Source organism: Choristoneura fumiferana, chromosome 15 (genome assembly GCF_025370935.1).
Source record: "Choristoneura fumiferana chromosome 15, NRCan_CFum_1, whole genome shotgun sequence".
Lineage (NCBI taxonomy): Eukaryota > Metazoa > Arthropoda > Insecta > Lepidoptera > Tortricidae > Choristoneura > Choristoneura fumiferana.
The window spans coordinates 15,246,676-15,265,391 of NC_133486.1; the positions used below are offsets into that span (position 1 = coordinate 15,246,676).

Here is an 18,716-nt window from a genome sequence, read left to right on the forward strand (position 1 = left end):
TCAAGAAAAAAATCTTGATAGCTTCCCATTTAAAAACTATGAATATCAAGCCAGAAAATCAGTATAAGTATTTGCATAAAAACAAGTACCATATTTGAAAGTTTATTTTAAATAAGAAATAAATAAAGTCTAGCACAATAAGTCTATATAAATAGGAATGCAGAAATACTTAAGAATCACATCAATTCATTGCTAACATTAGATTCCAACATCGATCAAATATTTATATATGTATACCTACCTACCTAGTGCCATCCACGAAGACGCGTGATTTTGTCAAAATTAGCCATTAATGACATTGTAATAAGAACCACGGCGCGCGTCATCGTGAATGACTCTACCTATATATCTCTTAAACATCGACAAGAAATATTAACAAAGATAACAAAACAAGACCCACTTTTAAGTACTAAGTTTGGGTTTTGTCGGTAAATATCGAATCTGCGACAGAACTCATCAGTAATTTCCTATCAAAAGCCAATATGCCTATTCAGTTTAGTTTGTAGTGATAATATTTTACTTTTATTTCAGAAAATCTTTAAATAACGGCAAACAATGGCAATAAGTCCTATTTTGTAACATTAATGTTAAGTTATGCTTATCTGATTTATGTAAATATTTTAATGCCGACAGGGAAACAACAGATATTGTACAGCAAGCAAGAATCTGTATTCTGTACCATGGTAATAAACAACTTCAAAATATTCAAATTATATGAACGCAAAATCAAAAAATACTTAACTTTAGTCATGACTTAGTTAACGTCAAAGAGAATTCTAATTTACAGATGCGTAACGAACTAAAATTCGCCACGGAAAATAACTTATTGTGCGGCGTTAGTCAACGCAAATTTTAGTCAATTACCCAACCTAATCTACACGTAAACTGACCAAAAATAAATAGAAAATAGAGGTCCTCGAAAAGTATGAGAAACAAACTAAACATCTAGACTTAAATTATCTTTGTTTCCTCATACTTCTTCAGCATACTTATGGTCAATTTACCAGCCCAATGTTATCACGGTTTGACAGTGGTCACCACAGTCTGCACCGTGGGTGCCACATGCACGCTTGGCACATGGAAAAAGTACAGCATAAAGCCTGCAGCGAGCAGAAAATGGAATCCTATGATAGATCCTATTAGGAGGAGACTGTATCTGGATTTTTTCAAAGCGGGCATCAGCCAGAATATCAGGACCGCTCCGGAGACCAGGGCAGCCATGAGGACGAACAGCCACTGGAGCCAGGACACTTGGATGGTCCAGAGGATGGCCACAGGAATGTAGATGGACAGAGAGTAGCCGTATAGACAGAACAGCGACATCATTGTCGGCGTTGGAGAAGCCTGTAACAAATAAAATTAAATGGATTTAAAGATATAAATATTTCTAGGATATATTGAGCCTATCATGTGCAAAAATGTGATAATCTTCCTGTTGTTTTTATCCCTATCCAGATCTTTCTGGATGGGGATAAAAAATAGTCTCTAAATGACTTCAAACACATCAAGTTTTCCTGTCATATTTCATCATGATTGTTTTTTTTTTTGGAGTTTTTGTATTTTTTATTTCAACTCCAAATTTGTTACTTTTACGGGTATCCCAGCGCTGGTCTCTATTTCTGGTTTTTCTGTGCATCCATGTCTCAGTTTGTATTTTCGATATATTTCATCATCATCCAGAGGAATGGGTAGGTATGGAGGTTTTTTTATTAATAGATATAGAATTTTGTTTTTATATTAATAGATACAGGAACTTCTTTATAATTTATTAACCAACTTAAAAAAGGAGGTTATTAATTCAGTTATTTTTTTCCATTTATAGCTACAGATTAAAAACTCCAAATGATGATTTATAAATGACTAGGTATACTTAAGAGCGTTTATTCCTGCTGAGCTGGCAACGTTGCATTTTTGTTAGTTTTTCTCGATTATTCCATAAAAATTGAATGAACATTAATAATGTTGTCTGATAGAACACTTCTTAATATATAAGTTAATGTGTCTAATAATTATTCGTTAAGTATAGACTTTTATTTTCTTAAAAACCGGTCATAAACATTAATTCGTTTTTAAGGAATATAAAAGCGCCATGCCAAAAACCTCGTGCCATGGAATTCCCTAGCATTCATGAGCAACGTCGTGTCGTGTAGGGCACGTGACGCCACCTGAGTTAGCGCAAATTATTTCGTAAGCTAACCGCTAAATTTTAGCCACCCAACTACCTATGGCGCAGTCGAAAATGGCGAAATGAAGGGTTATGTTAAGAATATGATTCTCACATCCTTTGTATGTGTATAAATATGGACGTATGCCAATTTATTTTTTTACAGCTGCAAAATAATGTAGCAGGAAGAATTTCATGAAATTAATATTTCGATCAAATCGGATCGGATGCCTCCTTAAAATACCTATATTGTCAAGGTAACAAACAATCCTTAGAGCAAAGAGGCATACGACCACGGTGCTCGGTTATCCTCTGAAGTTTCTAGAAAGCCAAGAATACTTTCTTGTTTCATGATCATGACTATTAAGCTCATGCAATCAGTTTGTAAGTACAAAGTAGCAAAGAACAATTTTGTAGCTTACATAGATTGTGAGAATCAATCATTTCATTCATTATTACAATCAATCATACAGCATTTTAGAATCGGGGGTAGCAAACAAAATAATTTGCGCCAAGTCACGTGGCGTCACGTGGCCTATTCTATTACGCCGTTTCCCAGGAATGCTAGGGAATCCTATCGGACGAGCTACAAATTAGTATTTAAGAGCGTTTATACCTGCTGAGCTGGCAACGTTGCGTTTGTTAGTTTTTCTCGATAATTCCATAAAATTGAATGAAAATTAAAAATGTGGTCTGATAGAACTCTTCTTCAAATATAAGGTAATGTGTCTACTCTAATAATTATTAGTGATAGACTTTTATAGTCTTTATACCCGACGGTTATCAGACCATATTTTTAATTTTCATTAAATTTTTATGGAACAATCGAGAAAAACTAACAAAAATGCAACGTTGCCAGCTCAGCAGGCATAAACGCTCTTAATTGCTTTGTAATTTAAGCAAGTTTTGGCGTGCGAAATTGAGTCTAATGATGTGATAAATGAATGAAAACATGTTTACGGTTTACATTTGTTACGTACTCGCAGTTTGTTTCGTTCTATTTCAAATACTTAAATTCCTTCAAAATAATGAGCCACCACTAGAGCATGTATGTAATAGACTCCTTTAAATATATCTATAAATATATACTATACGTGCATATTTTGTTTGTTTACGCTTATAAATATTGAATGCCTCTATCTAATTCAGGTTTAGTTTAGTTTTCTTTTTTAACTGTTTTTATTTTATGTTTATTTTCGTGGCAATAAATGATTTCTTTCTTGCTTTACTTGCAAGTTGAGCCACCTAACATACTAATACCTTTAGGTCGACGAAACAGTTAACCCCTATACTTAGGCCAACAAGAATTAGACAACAATAGAATTATTATTAAGTCCAAATATCCAGACTTTTATATTCCTTAAAAACGAATTAATGTTTATGACCGGTTTTTAAAGAAAATAAAAGTCTAGAACGAATCATTTATTGGAGTAGACACATTAACTTACATATTAAGAAGTGTTCTATCAGACAACATTATTAATTTTCATTCAATTTTTATGGAATAATCGAGAAAAACTAACAAAAAAGCATCGTTGCCAGCTCAGCAGGAATAAACGCTCTTAACACCTAATGTGGAAAGTGCCACAAAAGAGCGAGTATCCGAAATCTGAATTATGAGGGTTGGCAGTTGCATTTATTCCTCTGATACACGACAGCACGACAACTTTGTGGCACAACGTAGAATGTAGCAGTTACTCTTTTTGATGACTAGGTGGCGCTAAAGCCGCCACACGTACTGAGATGAGGCCATATTGTCTAACTAATACACTCGGTATCATAAATCATTTCAACCAGTTATTTCTGTCACACGGTGTGTAGGATCAGAGATGGTGAATCCGATCGCGAACACCAACCAGCGCGTTAGACAATACGGTTCCAGGACCAGGACTAAGTATTACAACAGGTTCGCAGCGCAGGTAGCAGGTGGCTATAGGTAGCTCAACCATTCTTAACGGCATTAAAATTCCAGAAAAACACGATGCTGGTCAAAGTCTATTGTTCTCTAATGGTTCACGCCGCTTACTTAAGGTAAGCTTATCGTAAATAATAAAATAATTAACATTTCTAAAATTTAAGGTACTTAAATATATTGTATTAAGGATCACTGCCAGTTGTAAATTTTGGTTTATATTGTTCGCCCCTGGACTTTAGATTCAGAAAATTACGCTTCAAGTGGCAACCCGTTTTTACGTTATGATAACTAGATGGCTCTACTAGCGTCGCTACAGCTGGACTTTGAAAAATCATGTCAATTTGCCGTTAGAACTGGTATAAAGTCATACCCAGGACTTATCACGCAAGCAATAAAATTGTGTGCTTATTTAAATATAAATATGTATGTTAGTCTCTAAGGTATTTATTGTATGGGCCAAGTTGCCCGAAATAAATGAATTTATTATTATTATTATTAAGAAATAGTCATATATTTGAGTTTCTGTTTAAAAAAATTGTAATAAAATCTAACTCTTTTGAACAAAAACGCAAATAAGTATCTCAAAAACCTAGCTGAATCCAGCAAACATTATACCTACGACATTTTATATGTGTATATGGACGTATGCCAGTTTATTTGTTAACGGCTGCAAAAGACTAGCCCAAAGTATTTCATGAAATTAATATTTTGATCAAATCGGATCGGATGCCTCCTTAAAATACCTATATTGTTAAGGTAACAATCCTTAGAGCAAAGAGGCATACGACCACGGTTATCCTCTGAAGTTTCTAGAAAGTCTTTTCTTGTTTCATGATCATGACTATTAAGCTCATGCAATCAGTTTGTAAGTACAAAGTAGCAAAGAACAATTTTGTCGCATACATAGATTGTGAGAATCAATCATTTCATTCATTATTACAATCAATAATACAGTATTTTTATATATATATATTCGGGGGTAGCAAACAAAATAATTTGCGCCAAGTCACGTGGCGTCACGTGGCCTATTCTAGTACGCCGTTTCCCAGGAATGCTAGGGAATCCTATCGGACGAGCTACAAATTAGTATTTAAGAGCGTTTATACCTGCTGAGCTGGCAACGTTGCATTTTTGTTAGTTTTTCTCGATTATTCCATAAAAATTGAATGAAAATTAAAAATGTGGACTGATAGAACTCTTCTTAATATATAAGGTAATGTGTCTAGTCTACCTACTCCAATAATTATTCGTGATAGACTTTTATATTCTTTAAACCCCATGGTTACTAGACCACATTTTAATTTTCATTCAATTTTTATGTAATAATCCAGAAAAACTAACAAAAATGCGACGTTGCCAGCTCAGCAGGTATAAACGCTCTTAATTGCTTTGTAATTTAAGAAAGTTTTGGCGCGCGAAATGGAGTCCAATAATGTGGTAAATTAATGAAAACATGTTTACGGTTTACATTTGTTACGTACTCGCAGTTTGTTTCGTTCTATTTCAAATACTTAAATTCCTACAAAATTATGAGCCACCAATAGGGCACTATGGACACTAGGCAACTGATAAACATACTTATATAGATAAATACTTAAATACATATGAAACATCCAAGACCTGAGAACAAACATTCGTATTATTCATACAAATATCTGCCCCGGCCGGGAGTCGAACCTGGGACCTCAAGCTTCGTAGACAGGTTCTCTAACCACTTGGCCATCCGGTCGTCGTCGGTTAAATCATACCCAGATATCTAGTATGTGTATTTTCATAAACTGCAAATATGTCGTTTGTCATATATCTTATTCATCCCTAACAATTGCAACATTCTTATGTACAATTATATTTTGTTTTGAAAAATAATATTCAACTTTGAAAATTTTCTAAAATTATGACCTGGACAGCCAGGTAGCAAACAAACAGGAAAAAGTTACGAGTAAATAATAAGGGTAAAAGTGGTAAAACCCTACCTCAGTAGGTACTAATCGATTTGTTTGTTACTTCTGGATATTTGAACACAATAATAATTGTATCTATTGTTCTCTAATTTACTACTTGTTTCGCGTACCTACCTAACGGGATAATGGTCTGACCGTACGGGTTTTTGACCGTACATATACCAACTAAATGTTCAGGTATAAATTGTCTATTTGATATGTTTTAAAGAAATATAGCGAGTCAATTCCATGCCTTATTGAAGTTAATTCATTATGCAGCTCTTTAAATAGATATAAATGATATAATCATGTACCTAACTTATAAAACATGATTTAGTTCGTTTATCAAGCCACTAGACTCAAGTTTACTTGCCAAATTTTTTTTTTAATTACAATGCAATTAAATTCTAATTAGTACCTTGTGCCATGGAATTCCCTAGCCTAGCATTCATGAGCACCGTCGTGTAGGGCACGTGACGCCACGTGACGTGAGTTAGCGCAAATTATTTCGTAAGCTAACCGCTAAATTTTAGCCACCCAACTACCTATGGCGCAGTCGAAAATGGCGAAATGAATGGTTATGTTAAGAATATGATTCTCACATACTTTGTATGTGTATATGGACGTATGCCAGTTTATTTTTTTACGGCTGCAAAATACTGTAGCAGGAAGAATTTCATGAAATTAATATTTCGATCAAATCGGATCGGATGCCTCCTTAAAATACCTATATTGTCAAGGTAACAAACAATCCTTAGAGCAAAGAGGCATACGACCACGGTGCTCGGTTATCCTCTGAAGTTTCTTTAAGCTCATGCATTCAGTTTGTAAGTACAAAGTAGCAAAGAACAATTTTGTCGCATACACAGATTGTGCGAATCAATCATTTCATTCATTATTAGAATCAATCATACAGCATTTTAGATTCGGGAGTAGCAAACAAAATAATTTGCGCCAAGTCAGTGGCCTATACTATTACGCCGTTTCCCAGGAATGCTAGGGAATCCTATCGGACGAGCTACAAATCAGTATTTAAGAGCGTTTATACCTGCTGAGCTGGCAACGTTGCGTTTTTGTTAGTTTTTCTCGATAATTCCATAAAAATTGAATGAAAATTAAAAATGTGGTCTGATAGAACTCTTCTTCAAATATAAGGTAATGTGTCTACTCTAATAATTATAAGTGATAGACTTTTATAGTCTTTATACCCGACGGTTATCAGATCATATATTTAATTTTCATTAAATTTTTATGGAACAATCGAGAAAAACTCACAAAAATGCAACGTTGCCAGCTCAGCAGGTATAAACGCTCTTAATTGCTTTGTAATGAAAGTTTTGGCGTGCGAAATTGAGTCTAATAATGTGGTAAATGAATGAAAACATGTTTACGGTTTACATTTGTTACGTACTCGCAGTTTGTTTCGTTCTATTTCAAATACTTAAATTCCTTCAAAATGATGAGCCACCAATAGGGCATGTAATGTAATGGACTCCTTTAAATATATCTAATACTATACGTGCATATTTTGTTTGTTTACGCTTATAAATATTGAATGCCTCTATCTAATTAAGGTTTAGTTTAGTTTTCTTTTTTAACTGTTTTTTATTTTATGTTTATTTTCGTGGCAATAAATGATTTCTTTCTTTCTTTACTTGCAAGTTGAGCCGCCGAACATACTAATCCCTTTAGGTCGACGAAAAAGTTAACCCCTATACCTAGGCAAACAAGAATGAGACAACAATATATTTATTATTAAGTCCACTTTTATATTCCTTAGAAACGAATTAATGTTTATGACCGGTTTTTAAAGAAAATAAAAGTCTAGAACGAATGATTTATTGGAGTAGACACATTAACTTACATATTAAGAAGTGTTCTATCAGACAACATTATTAATTTTCATTCAATTTTTATGGAATAATCGAGAAAAACTAACAAAAATGCATCGTTGCCAGCTCAGCAGGAATAAACGCTCTTAACACCTAATGTGGAAAGTGCCACAAAAGAGCGAGTCTCTCCGAAATCTGAATTATGAGGGTTGGCAGTTGCATTTATACCTCTGATACACGATAGCACGACAACTTTGTGGCACAACGTAGAATGTAGCAGTTACTCTATTTGATGACTAGGTGGCGCTAAAGCCGCCACACGTACTGAGATGAGGCCATATTGTCTAACTAATACACTCTGTATCATAAATCATTTCCACCAGTTATTTCTGTCACACGATGTGTAGGATCAGGGTAGACACATGGTGAATCCGATCGCGAACACCAACCAGCGCGTTAGACAATGCGGTTCCAGGACAAGGACTAAGTATTACAACATGTTCGCAGCGCAGGTACTATAGGTAGCTCAACCATTCTTAACGTCATTAAAATTCCAGAAAAACACGATGCCGAATTTTATTGTTCTCTAATGGTTCATGCCGCTTACTTAAGATAAGCTTATCGTAAATAATAAGATAATTAACATTTCTAAAATTTAAGGTAAATATATATTGTAAAAAATAAAACACTGAAGTTAGATTCAGAAAATGACGCTTCAAGTGGCAACCCGTTTTTACGTTATGATAACTAGATGGCTCTACTAGCGTCGCTAACACTGGATTTTGGAAAATCATGTGAATTTACCGTTAGAACCGGTATAAAGTCATATCCAGGACTTATCACGCAAGCAATAAAATTGTGTGCTTGCTAACGTGACACCTACTATTTGAGCAATATATTTGAATTTCTGTTTTAAAAAGTTGTAATAAAATCTAACTCTTTTAAACAAAAACGCAAATAAGTATCTCAAAAACCAAGCTGAATCCAGCAAACATTATACCTACGACATGTTTTACTTTAAATATGGTCAGGAATACGCTGTCAAAATTATTCGGTTTCCTAATGTTACACCGTGTATCCATAGACCGTGAGAATCATCATAACAAAACTATTTTTATAAAAATCTTTCCTGACATTTAAATGCTTAAAACTTCCCCGGGAACAATTTTGATTTGCATACGAAATATGTTACAAATTTCCATCTGGAAATTTCCAGAAACTAAGACATGAACAGGTGGCCTGGTCAGGAGGTAAAAGTGATATAACCCAAACTCCTTATTCATTAGCTTATAGAACATTCCTGGACATTGGGACTTAATAATAATTCTATTGTTGTCTAATTCTTGTTTGCCTAGGTATAGGGGTTAACTGTTTCGTCGACCTAAAGGGATTAGTATGTTAGGCGGCTCAACTTCCAAGTAAAGAAAGAAAGAAAACATTTATTGCCACGAAAATAAACAGAAAATAAAAACAGTTAAAAAAGAAAACTTAACTAATCCTGAATTAGATAGAGGCATTCAATATTTATAAGCGTAAACAAACAAAATATGCACGTATAGTATATATATTTAAAGATATTTGTAGATATATTTAAAGGAGTCTATTACATACATGCTCTAGTGGTGGCTCATCATTTTGAAGGAATTTAAGTATTTGAAATAGAACGAAACAAACTGCGAGTACGTAACAAATGTAAACCGTAAACATGTTTTCATTAATTTACCACATTATTAGACTCAATTTCGCACGCCAAAACTTGCTTAAATTACAAAGCAATTAAGAGCGTCTATGCCTGCTGAGCTGGCAACGTTGCATTTTTGTTAGTTTTTCTCGATTATTCCATAAAAATTTAAAGAAAATTAAAAATGTGGTTTGATAACCGTCGGTTATAAAGACTATAAAAGTCTATCAAGTCTAACGTGAATAATTATTGGAGTAGACACATTATCTTATATATTAAGAAGAGTTCTATCAGACCACATTTTTAATTTTCATTCAATTTTTATGGAATAATCGAGAAAAACTAACAAAAATGCAACGTTGCCAGCTCAGCAGGTATAAACGCTCTTAAATACTAATTTAAACATAGACATAGACATAACTTTATTTTGACATCGAACTTAAAATAATACATAATTTACAGAAAATAAAAACATTTGGTGATTTGGTGTGTTTGTTTGAATTTGTAGCTCGTCCGATAGGATTCCCTAGCATTCCTAGGAAACGGCGTAATAGTATAGGCCACGTGACGCCACGTGACTTGGCGCAAATTATTTTGTTTGCTACCCCCGAATATATATATAAAAATACTGTATTATTGATTGTAATAATGAATGAAATGACTGGTTCTCACAATCTATGTATGCTACAAAATTGTTCTTTGCTACTTTGTACTTACAAACTGATTGCATGAGCTTAGTAGTCATGATCATGAAACAAGAAAGTATTCTTGGCTTTCTAGAAACTTCAGAGGATAACCGAGCACCGTGGTCGTATGCCTCTAAGCTCTAAGGATTGTTACCTTAACAATATAGGTATTTTAAGGAGGCATCCGATCCGATGTGATCGAAATATTAATTTCTTGAAATACTTCGGGCTACAGTCTTTTGCAGCTGTAAAAAAATAAACTGGCATACGTCCATATTTATACACATACAAAGGATGTGAGAATCATATTCTTAACATAACCCTTCATTTCGCCATTTTCGACTGCGCCATAGGTAGTTGGGTGGCTAAAATTTAGCGGTTAGCTTACGAAATAATTTGCGCTAACTCACGTGGCGTCACGTGCCCTACACGACGGCGCTCATGAATGGTAGGCTAGGGAATTCTATGGCACGAGGTACTAATTAGTATTTAATTGCATTATAATTTAAAAAATAATTTTGGCAAGTAAACTTGCGTCTAGTGGTTTGATAAACGAAATAAATCATGTTTTATAATTTACATGATTATATCTATTTAAAGTGCTGCATATTGATTTAACTGCAATAAGGCATGGAATTGACTCGCTTAAAACAGATCAAATAGACATATTGGAATCACGATCCAGCGCGGAAATGCAGCCAGCCTTATGGGCACTCTTCCTCAGGGACAAGACTTGGGGGAACTGTATATATAGCTAATCTATTTTTAGGATAGTTTAGTGTAACCTCAATTGTTCCTTTTTAAATAATGCTTATGACTTATTAAATTGACTACACATATATATATATTAGTATATATACTGTGTGCCACTAAACATAATGTCGATTTATACATATTTTGACGCTATGGCTGTACATATATTTTTGCATTCGACTGTAAATGAATATCGAATGCATCTATGTCCTCAAACGTTGAGCCACCTGCAGACCATTATCCCGTTAGGTACAGTCAGCGTCATATAGTGCGTAGCAGTCAAGATCACCAAATACTTGGAAACATCAAAATAGTCATTAACATTGACCCAATCAAAGCGATCAAATTGCTCAGGACATCCATCGTGTACAAATAAATCGGAGCACGCACATCACCACTGGTAGCGTAGCAGCCATAATGTCCAAAAGTATGGGACCCACTAGAAAACTGAGCTTTATTTAAAAGGACTAAGGTTTAATCTCGAGTTGAGTTAGGTAGCACGTAATAAGATTCGAGTTTTTGTTTTTGACAATCACCGAAAAGAGTACCAACTTGTCAGTGATCGTTCAGTCTCTTTCATTTGAATCCTGACGCCTTTTTTCACATTTTTATTTACATTGTCAGAATTTCGGATTAACGAATTTCCTTTTAAATATGGTTTGAATTGGCCAGTATAATTAATTACATTATAAAAGAGTTTTTATTTAATTAAAAAGGTAATGACATGTGCATTTTGCACCAAGAGACTGAACATTGAACAACGTTCACGTTGTATTAAAGATGACTAGCTAACTAGATCATTGGACCTTATACGGTATGTAATAAAGTCAATTTTTCTGTGGTGTCCCATACTTTTGAATACTTTGGCTGCTACGGTACTAATGTCGGCTTGAATGTTATAAAGTATTTGGCGACGTGCGTGCTCCAGTATATTTGTACACAATAGATGTCTCGAACAATTTGACCGCTTTGACTGAGTCACTGGTAATGACTATTTTGTATGTTTCCAAATATTTGGTGATCTTGACTGCTACGTAATATATGACGCTGACTGTAGGTACGCGAAACAAGTAGTAAATTAGAGAACAATAGATACAATTATTATTGTGTTCAAATATCCAGAAGTAACAAGCAAATCGATTAGTACCTACTGAGGTAGGGTTTTACCACTTTTATTCTTATTATTTATTCGTAACTTTTTCCTGTTTGTTTGCTACCTGGCTGTCCAGGTCATAATTTTAGAAAATTTTCAAAGTTGACTTGAATATTATTTTTCAAAACAAAATATAATTGTACATAAGAATGTTGCAAGTATTAGGGATGAATAATATACGACATAATATTATGACAAAAGACATATTTGAAGTTTATGAAAATACACATACTAGATATCTGCGCTCTGCGCACGATAATTACAGTGGGTATGATTTAACCGACGACGACCGGATGGCCAAGTGGTTAGAGAACCTGTCTACGAAGCTTGAGGTCCCAGGTTCGATTCCCGGCCGGGGCAGATATTTGTATGAATAATACGAATGTTTGTTCTCAGGTCTTGGATGTTTCATATGTATTTAAGTATGTATTTATCTATATAAGTATGTTTATCCGTTGCCTAGTGTCCATAGTACAAGCTTTGCTTAGTTTGGGACTAGGTCAATTGGTGTCAAGTGTCACATGATATTTATTTTATTTTATTACACTTAAACACTTTTCAGGATTAAGTACCGTAAAAAAAAGAAACCCATATAAATTTGATCACTTCTTCGTACTTCTGTTCTGTTTTTAAATCTGTTTTTTTTTGTACAGCATCAAAGTTTTGTATATCATCAAATGAATGAAAGTAACAGAATTGAAATTACATTTACTTAATACCTAAGTACTCAAGTATACAAACGATAAAAAAATGGATTTTATACAAAAACCTTCGCAATAAAAATGTATAGGTTACTTATACGGCTAAATTTTTAGCTAAAGACGCTTATCATGTACCTGCTAAGCTTTTTGATTTCGTATTAGGTATATCGCAATTCTGGAAAATTATCTAAATTCTGTGTTCAAACTGGTATACGTACAAGTATGATCGCCATCGTGTTGTGGTATAGGTATGCTTAACAAAACTTTCAATTACAATGACAAAGTATATTCCACAATCGGATGCGACCTTAAAATAGTTAAGTTAACAATCCTTATGATGGCATACGAACGACCATGACCACGGCTATCTCCGGAAGTTTCTAGAAGACAAGAATACTTTATTGTTTCATAGATAGGTACAATTTTGTAGTCAAGTTGTAGTTTCGACTGTAGAAAAGAATAATTTTGTCATACACACATGTAAACCATGAGTATCATATATATAATCATATCATACATCACGTCATCACAAATAACAATATTAGATTCAGGGGGTTGCATACAAAATAATTTGCGACAACAGTCCGGCATATGGTCTTTGAGTGCCCAATCACCAAATTTAGCGGGCAATCAGCAGACATTAAAACCCTCTCGACAGATGCACTAGCATACCTTAAATCTAACCTATTAAATATTTAGTTTAAGTAGAGAAAAGCCATACGATAAATAAATAAATAACAAGTCACGTGGCGTCACGTGGCCTATTAAGTCGATCACCATGAATGCTAGGGAATTCCTTCGGACAGGCTACTAATTAGTATTTAATTGCTTTATAATTTTAGAAAATTTTTGCGCGTGAACTTGAATGTAATAATTTGGTAAATGAATGAAATCATGTTTTATGAAGTACATTTGCTACGTAGTTTGTTTCTTTCTATTTTAGTTTCAGCAATAGGGCATGTAATAAACTTGATACATTATAATAATATAATATCTTTCTATTGACAAATTACACCAATTGAATTGACGTAGCCCCAAACAAAGCAAAGCTTGTAACTAAGGGTGCTAGACTTCGGATAGACGGAGATATATAGATAAGTATATTAATATATACTTAAATATATACAAACATCCAAGACTCAAGTACAAACAGTCATATTCATCATACAAATATTTACCCGTCACGGGGATCGAACCCGCAACCGCTCCCTTCGTAGTCAGGGTACCTAACAACTTAGCTATCCAGTCGTCTTATATCTTTAAATATATACCTACATATTTTGTTGGTACGTTTATGAATATCGAATGCATCTATCTGCCTGCAGTGTTGAACCCCCTAACATAATCCCTTTACGTCGAAGAAACAATTAACCCCTATACCTAGATAAACAAGAATTAGACAACAATAGAATTATTATTCTAAAATATCCAGGAATGTGCTAAGCTAATGAATAAGTAGTTTGGGTTCTACCACTTTTGCCTGTTTGCTACGTGGCCAGTCTGGCCACCTGTTTATGTTGTAGTTTTATGAATTTCCCAGATCGAAATTCGTAGCATTATTTCGTATGCAAAATATAATTGTTTATTCTAAGTAAGTACTTATTAGAGACGGCAAATATTTGGTGCATCTACCGTTTAGGTACCTACATAGATGTTGATGAGCGCATCTCAAAAACGACATACTTGCTGGAAGTCTTGCTGGTTTCTACTTCTAAAGTCTATAAAAACATTTAATTTTCCACTTAAACCATAGTAATATTATTGTTCCATGATAGTTTTTCGTTTATAAGCGTTTTTTGGAAACACTGGGATTCAGTACATATGGAATCCAGAGGCTCTGTATATAACATAATGTAAATCTAGAGTTAACTAATATAGAATAAGGTACTGTAAACTAACACTTTGGACATGGTCTGAATTAAATGTTTTAAATTTGAATTTGAATAAATCCCTACATAAACCACGCCATTTTAGTTACAAGTCAAAATTAATCTAGAATCTTACAGCAGATGGTTGATTAAAGTTAAGACTGAAGACGCCTAAAAATCTTTTTCATTGGTTAATTAATTTTAAGACTCAGTATATATATGTATTAAGAGGAATAGAAATGTCACGTAAGCTTATAAATAGGACTACACATGTGTACAATATGATAGGAAAATTAATGTCTGGCTAATTTTATTTTCCCAGCTAACTCAGAAAGATAAATGCTCCAAAAAAGGATTATTGCAGAGATGGCAGTTTAAAAAGGATACCTATCGTTTTATTGGTTGGGGAATATGGTGAATATGGTAATCTACTAGCTACTCAGCCTGTGAAAACACATAAAAATATGTGCTCACTGACAGTTACACAGTTAAAATCTGGCAATATCGATTGTGGAAGGAAGGAAATACATCGAATAAAATAACATTACCTAAAAGAAAGAAAGAATAAATTTATTTACAAACATTTGGCACAACAAACTAAATAAATATAGGTATATAGCTAAACTAAAAACAGACAACCTTTTATAATCTCCATACCTGCATAAAATCTTTAAAATAACTCTTATATATATTAAACAGGAAGAAAGAGGAGAAAACCAACATTGCAAGAAATTAGTAACTTACTAGACTGAAAAAAGATTTTTTTGTGTATGACATCTATGAACAAATAAGTCTATTAGACTTATTATTTATTCATAGTATGACAAGCACTAAATTGAAAGTGTCAGAAACAATATGGAACCCTATATAAACACTGAGAACCGACATATTTTTTATTCTGAGGTATGGTATGTTATGTATGTTGGGAGTTATGGAGGTCAAGAGGGAAAACCTTTGCCTTTGCCACTATAGAGCCTACTTAAAAAAAAAGTATGTTACAAACCTGTGTCTCAATCTCGTCCTGGCCCTGCGGTGCCACGGTCCACTTGAGCGCAGCCCACAATGCAACCGGCACGAGCCACACATACCCGAAGATGGCTGTGGCCGCATATGACACCAGATGGAAGTCGTAGCGCCAGTGCACCGCCTGCGACGCGTGCTGAAGGTAGCTCGCAATGTTGCCACTCACTGCTATCGTGAATATCTGGGAAACACAGTTTTTTTTGACATATTTTAACAAGGCAGGAAAAACGTTAGCGTTATTGTTGACTATTTTTTTTTTCTAATTTTGGTTGTGGCTTTGAACACTCCAGGTGATCATGTCAGCCTCATGGGTGCTTGCTCATTTTCGCTATGCAAGGGACTTATTTAAAAAAGTGGTAAATGCAAATGGCTATGTCAGATGTTGGCTCTGAGAGCCAACAGTTGACCTGTTCATTGTGCATGGAGCCCAAACCCCCAAGAACCCTTCTCCTCAAGTCTGAGTTCAGAGCACATTCCAACAACAAATGGGACAAGTCATCTACCTTCTGGCAAATCTCACACAGAGGTGATGGTTTAACTCTCATCATGTGTAAGAATTTGTTTGTTGGGATGTGTCCGGAACATACCCTGAAAGCAGATACTAACACTTTAAGTACTGTAAGGTTGGCAGAGTCAAACCAAGGTGTCCACAAGAGACTAGCTTGGATGGTTCTGTACCAGACATCTACACCCCTGGGTACACACTGCTCACCAAAATGTTATTCCCACTGTTTTTTGGTGAGCAGTTGTTGACTTGTAACTGATAATAGTAATTAATGTTTAAATTACCAATAACAGTGACCCTTAGGGTGGCAATGGATTTTTATTTCTCAACTGTAAATTATGTATACTTCTGGCTGGCTTCAAATATAGGAGTGAATAATGGGCAGATCAATACATAGCAGTTTCATGATCTTTTTTTCTTAATAAATATATAGCTCATAGATTTTACAAAACCCAAAAGAGAGTACCAATGCTAAGTTCAGATTGATCAAAGGTGTTGAGAGTCCTTTCACCTGTAATGTCTGACCTGAGCTGTCTAATCTAAATATTTGAAGAATCACCCAGACTTTTACAAAGCAAGCATGCTGTATCTTAGACCTCTTCTTGTGTTCACACAAAATAGGCCCAATATGATTTGAGTTGCATAGAATCAAAATCAAAATGTTTATTCTGCAAGTAGGTTGCAAAAGTGGTCTTTTCCAAGTCACTAAATAGAATAAATAGCCTTCTATTAACTATGTTACCATCAGTGTGATTATAGTATTATTCAATCCGAAGCTATGAAAGTTGGAAAATATAACAAAATGTTTTGCGCAAAGGTTTTATAGGTAAACCCTGATAAAGAAGTAAAAAATCCTTACCAAAGTAACAGAAATCCATATTGGCCCGTACAAGTCTGGTTTCCCTTTAATTCGTTCATCAAAGTAGTTCCTGGACACCTTCTGGGGGACCACGGAGGAGATTATCCGTTCCACAACCTCATTTGTATGCACATCAAAGTACTTTTGGTAATACTCAAGAGTCCAGAAGTTGTGATTACCTAAAATAAAAACATAAACTTCATCAAGTAATTCCTAAGAGGTAATGATACCGCTGTAGGTTTTTAGATCTACTTTTAATAATAAATAGGGAATACAAGCATTTTTTAACTATTCAAATTTATCTTTCACTTGATAATTTAATTTGTGGAAGTTTTTTACATATATTAGTAAAAATTTACAAAAAAAACTATTTTTCTTATATTTTTTTCTGAATTTTTATATTTTTGTAATGTCTCTGTACTGCTTTTGGTGTTCAATAAAGAATATTGTATAAATATATGGATGTTAAAAGACAGGGACATTCAACATGCCCCATGTCATATAAAATGACAATTATCCTCCTGAATTTCTGTTTTCACAATTTGAACCGAACATCAATCAAGTAAAGTTCAAATTATTATGTTTTTATGTCCTCAAGTGAGGACTGGGGGACCAAGGAGGTTATAGAAAGTCCATATCAAAGTTCAGTGGCTCATAATCTCCCTTATATTTCAACAGATACATTGATGACTTATTATTCAGTTCTGTTTTGCGTTAAGTTATTAAGACAAGATTTTTTTGTGTTTGTAAGAACAATTATGTGTAAGGGTTACAATAGTTAAAAGTTGTGCGCTTGCATGTTTGTACAGTCACCTGCTTAATATCTGCCACAGCAAAGCCTTATAAATAATTTAATCAGATATTTATGCACGCTTTGTTGCGTCAGGTATGTTAAATCGAATAATAAAAAACAACCAGCTTGTATACAATGTATTTGTTGTATATTGTATACAACGTAAATATAAGTCTAAATGACAGCTACTTTGGCCGTATGAACATAAAAATCTTAAATCTTACTTTGTGGAGCCGCTTGTGGCTCGTCGTCCGGTAATTTTGGCTCGTCATACGTGTAATTTGGATTAGACATAGCGCTATTATATTGATGCGATTGCACTGCCTCCACTTCGATTCGAGCACTTCTATCATTGTGCTCCGGCGAGTAATCTTGGAAATTTAATAATTCCCCTGTTTTTATCGACGACATTCTAGGAAAACTAGTCACTATTTTAGTAAATAAAGCATACAATTTCTCAAGTAATGCAAGAGATAGGTAATAAATCAAATCAGCCTAAACTAAACGTCACAGCTGGGCTGGTCACAAAACACAGGGTGACACTTTCCCGGCTCGGATAACACCGACCAAAGAGTATAAGTACCTAACACCGACATGGAAATACCAAACTTGTTTTTTGTGGATTCGCCCATAGAAACTGACAGGAGCTTCTATGGACGTATGGGCGTGTAGACGACACGAAAAACAGGGTCGCTATTTCCATCCCGGTATTATCCGGGACGGGAAAGAGTGTCACCCTGCGTTGTGATTGTGAATTCTGTGTTTTGGGCTTTTGGGTGACACTCTTTCCCGGCCCGGATAATACCGGGATGGAAATACCGACCCTCGCACGCAATTTAATTT

At 34.5% G+C, this 18,716-nt stretch overlaps 1 protein-coding gene across 1 annotated transcript; it reads right to left on the minus strand.

Moving 5' to 3' along the window:
* Positions 1-89: 89 nt before the first annotated feature.
* LOC141435479 (protein YIPF2) lies at positions 90-18,496 on the minus strand. The gene is made up of 4 exons (XM_074098172.1): positions 18,098-18,496; positions 17,081-17,259; positions 15,697-15,897; positions 90-1,344 (listed from the first exon to the last, which is right to left on the minus strand). The coding sequence occupies exons 1-4, from the start codon at positions 18,282-18,284 to the stop codon at positions 1,018-1,020; spliced, it is 894 nt and encodes a 297-aa protein (XP_073954273.1). The 5' UTR covers positions 18,285-18,496; the 3' UTR covers positions 90-1,017.
* Positions 18,497-18,716: the final 220 nt, after the last annotated feature.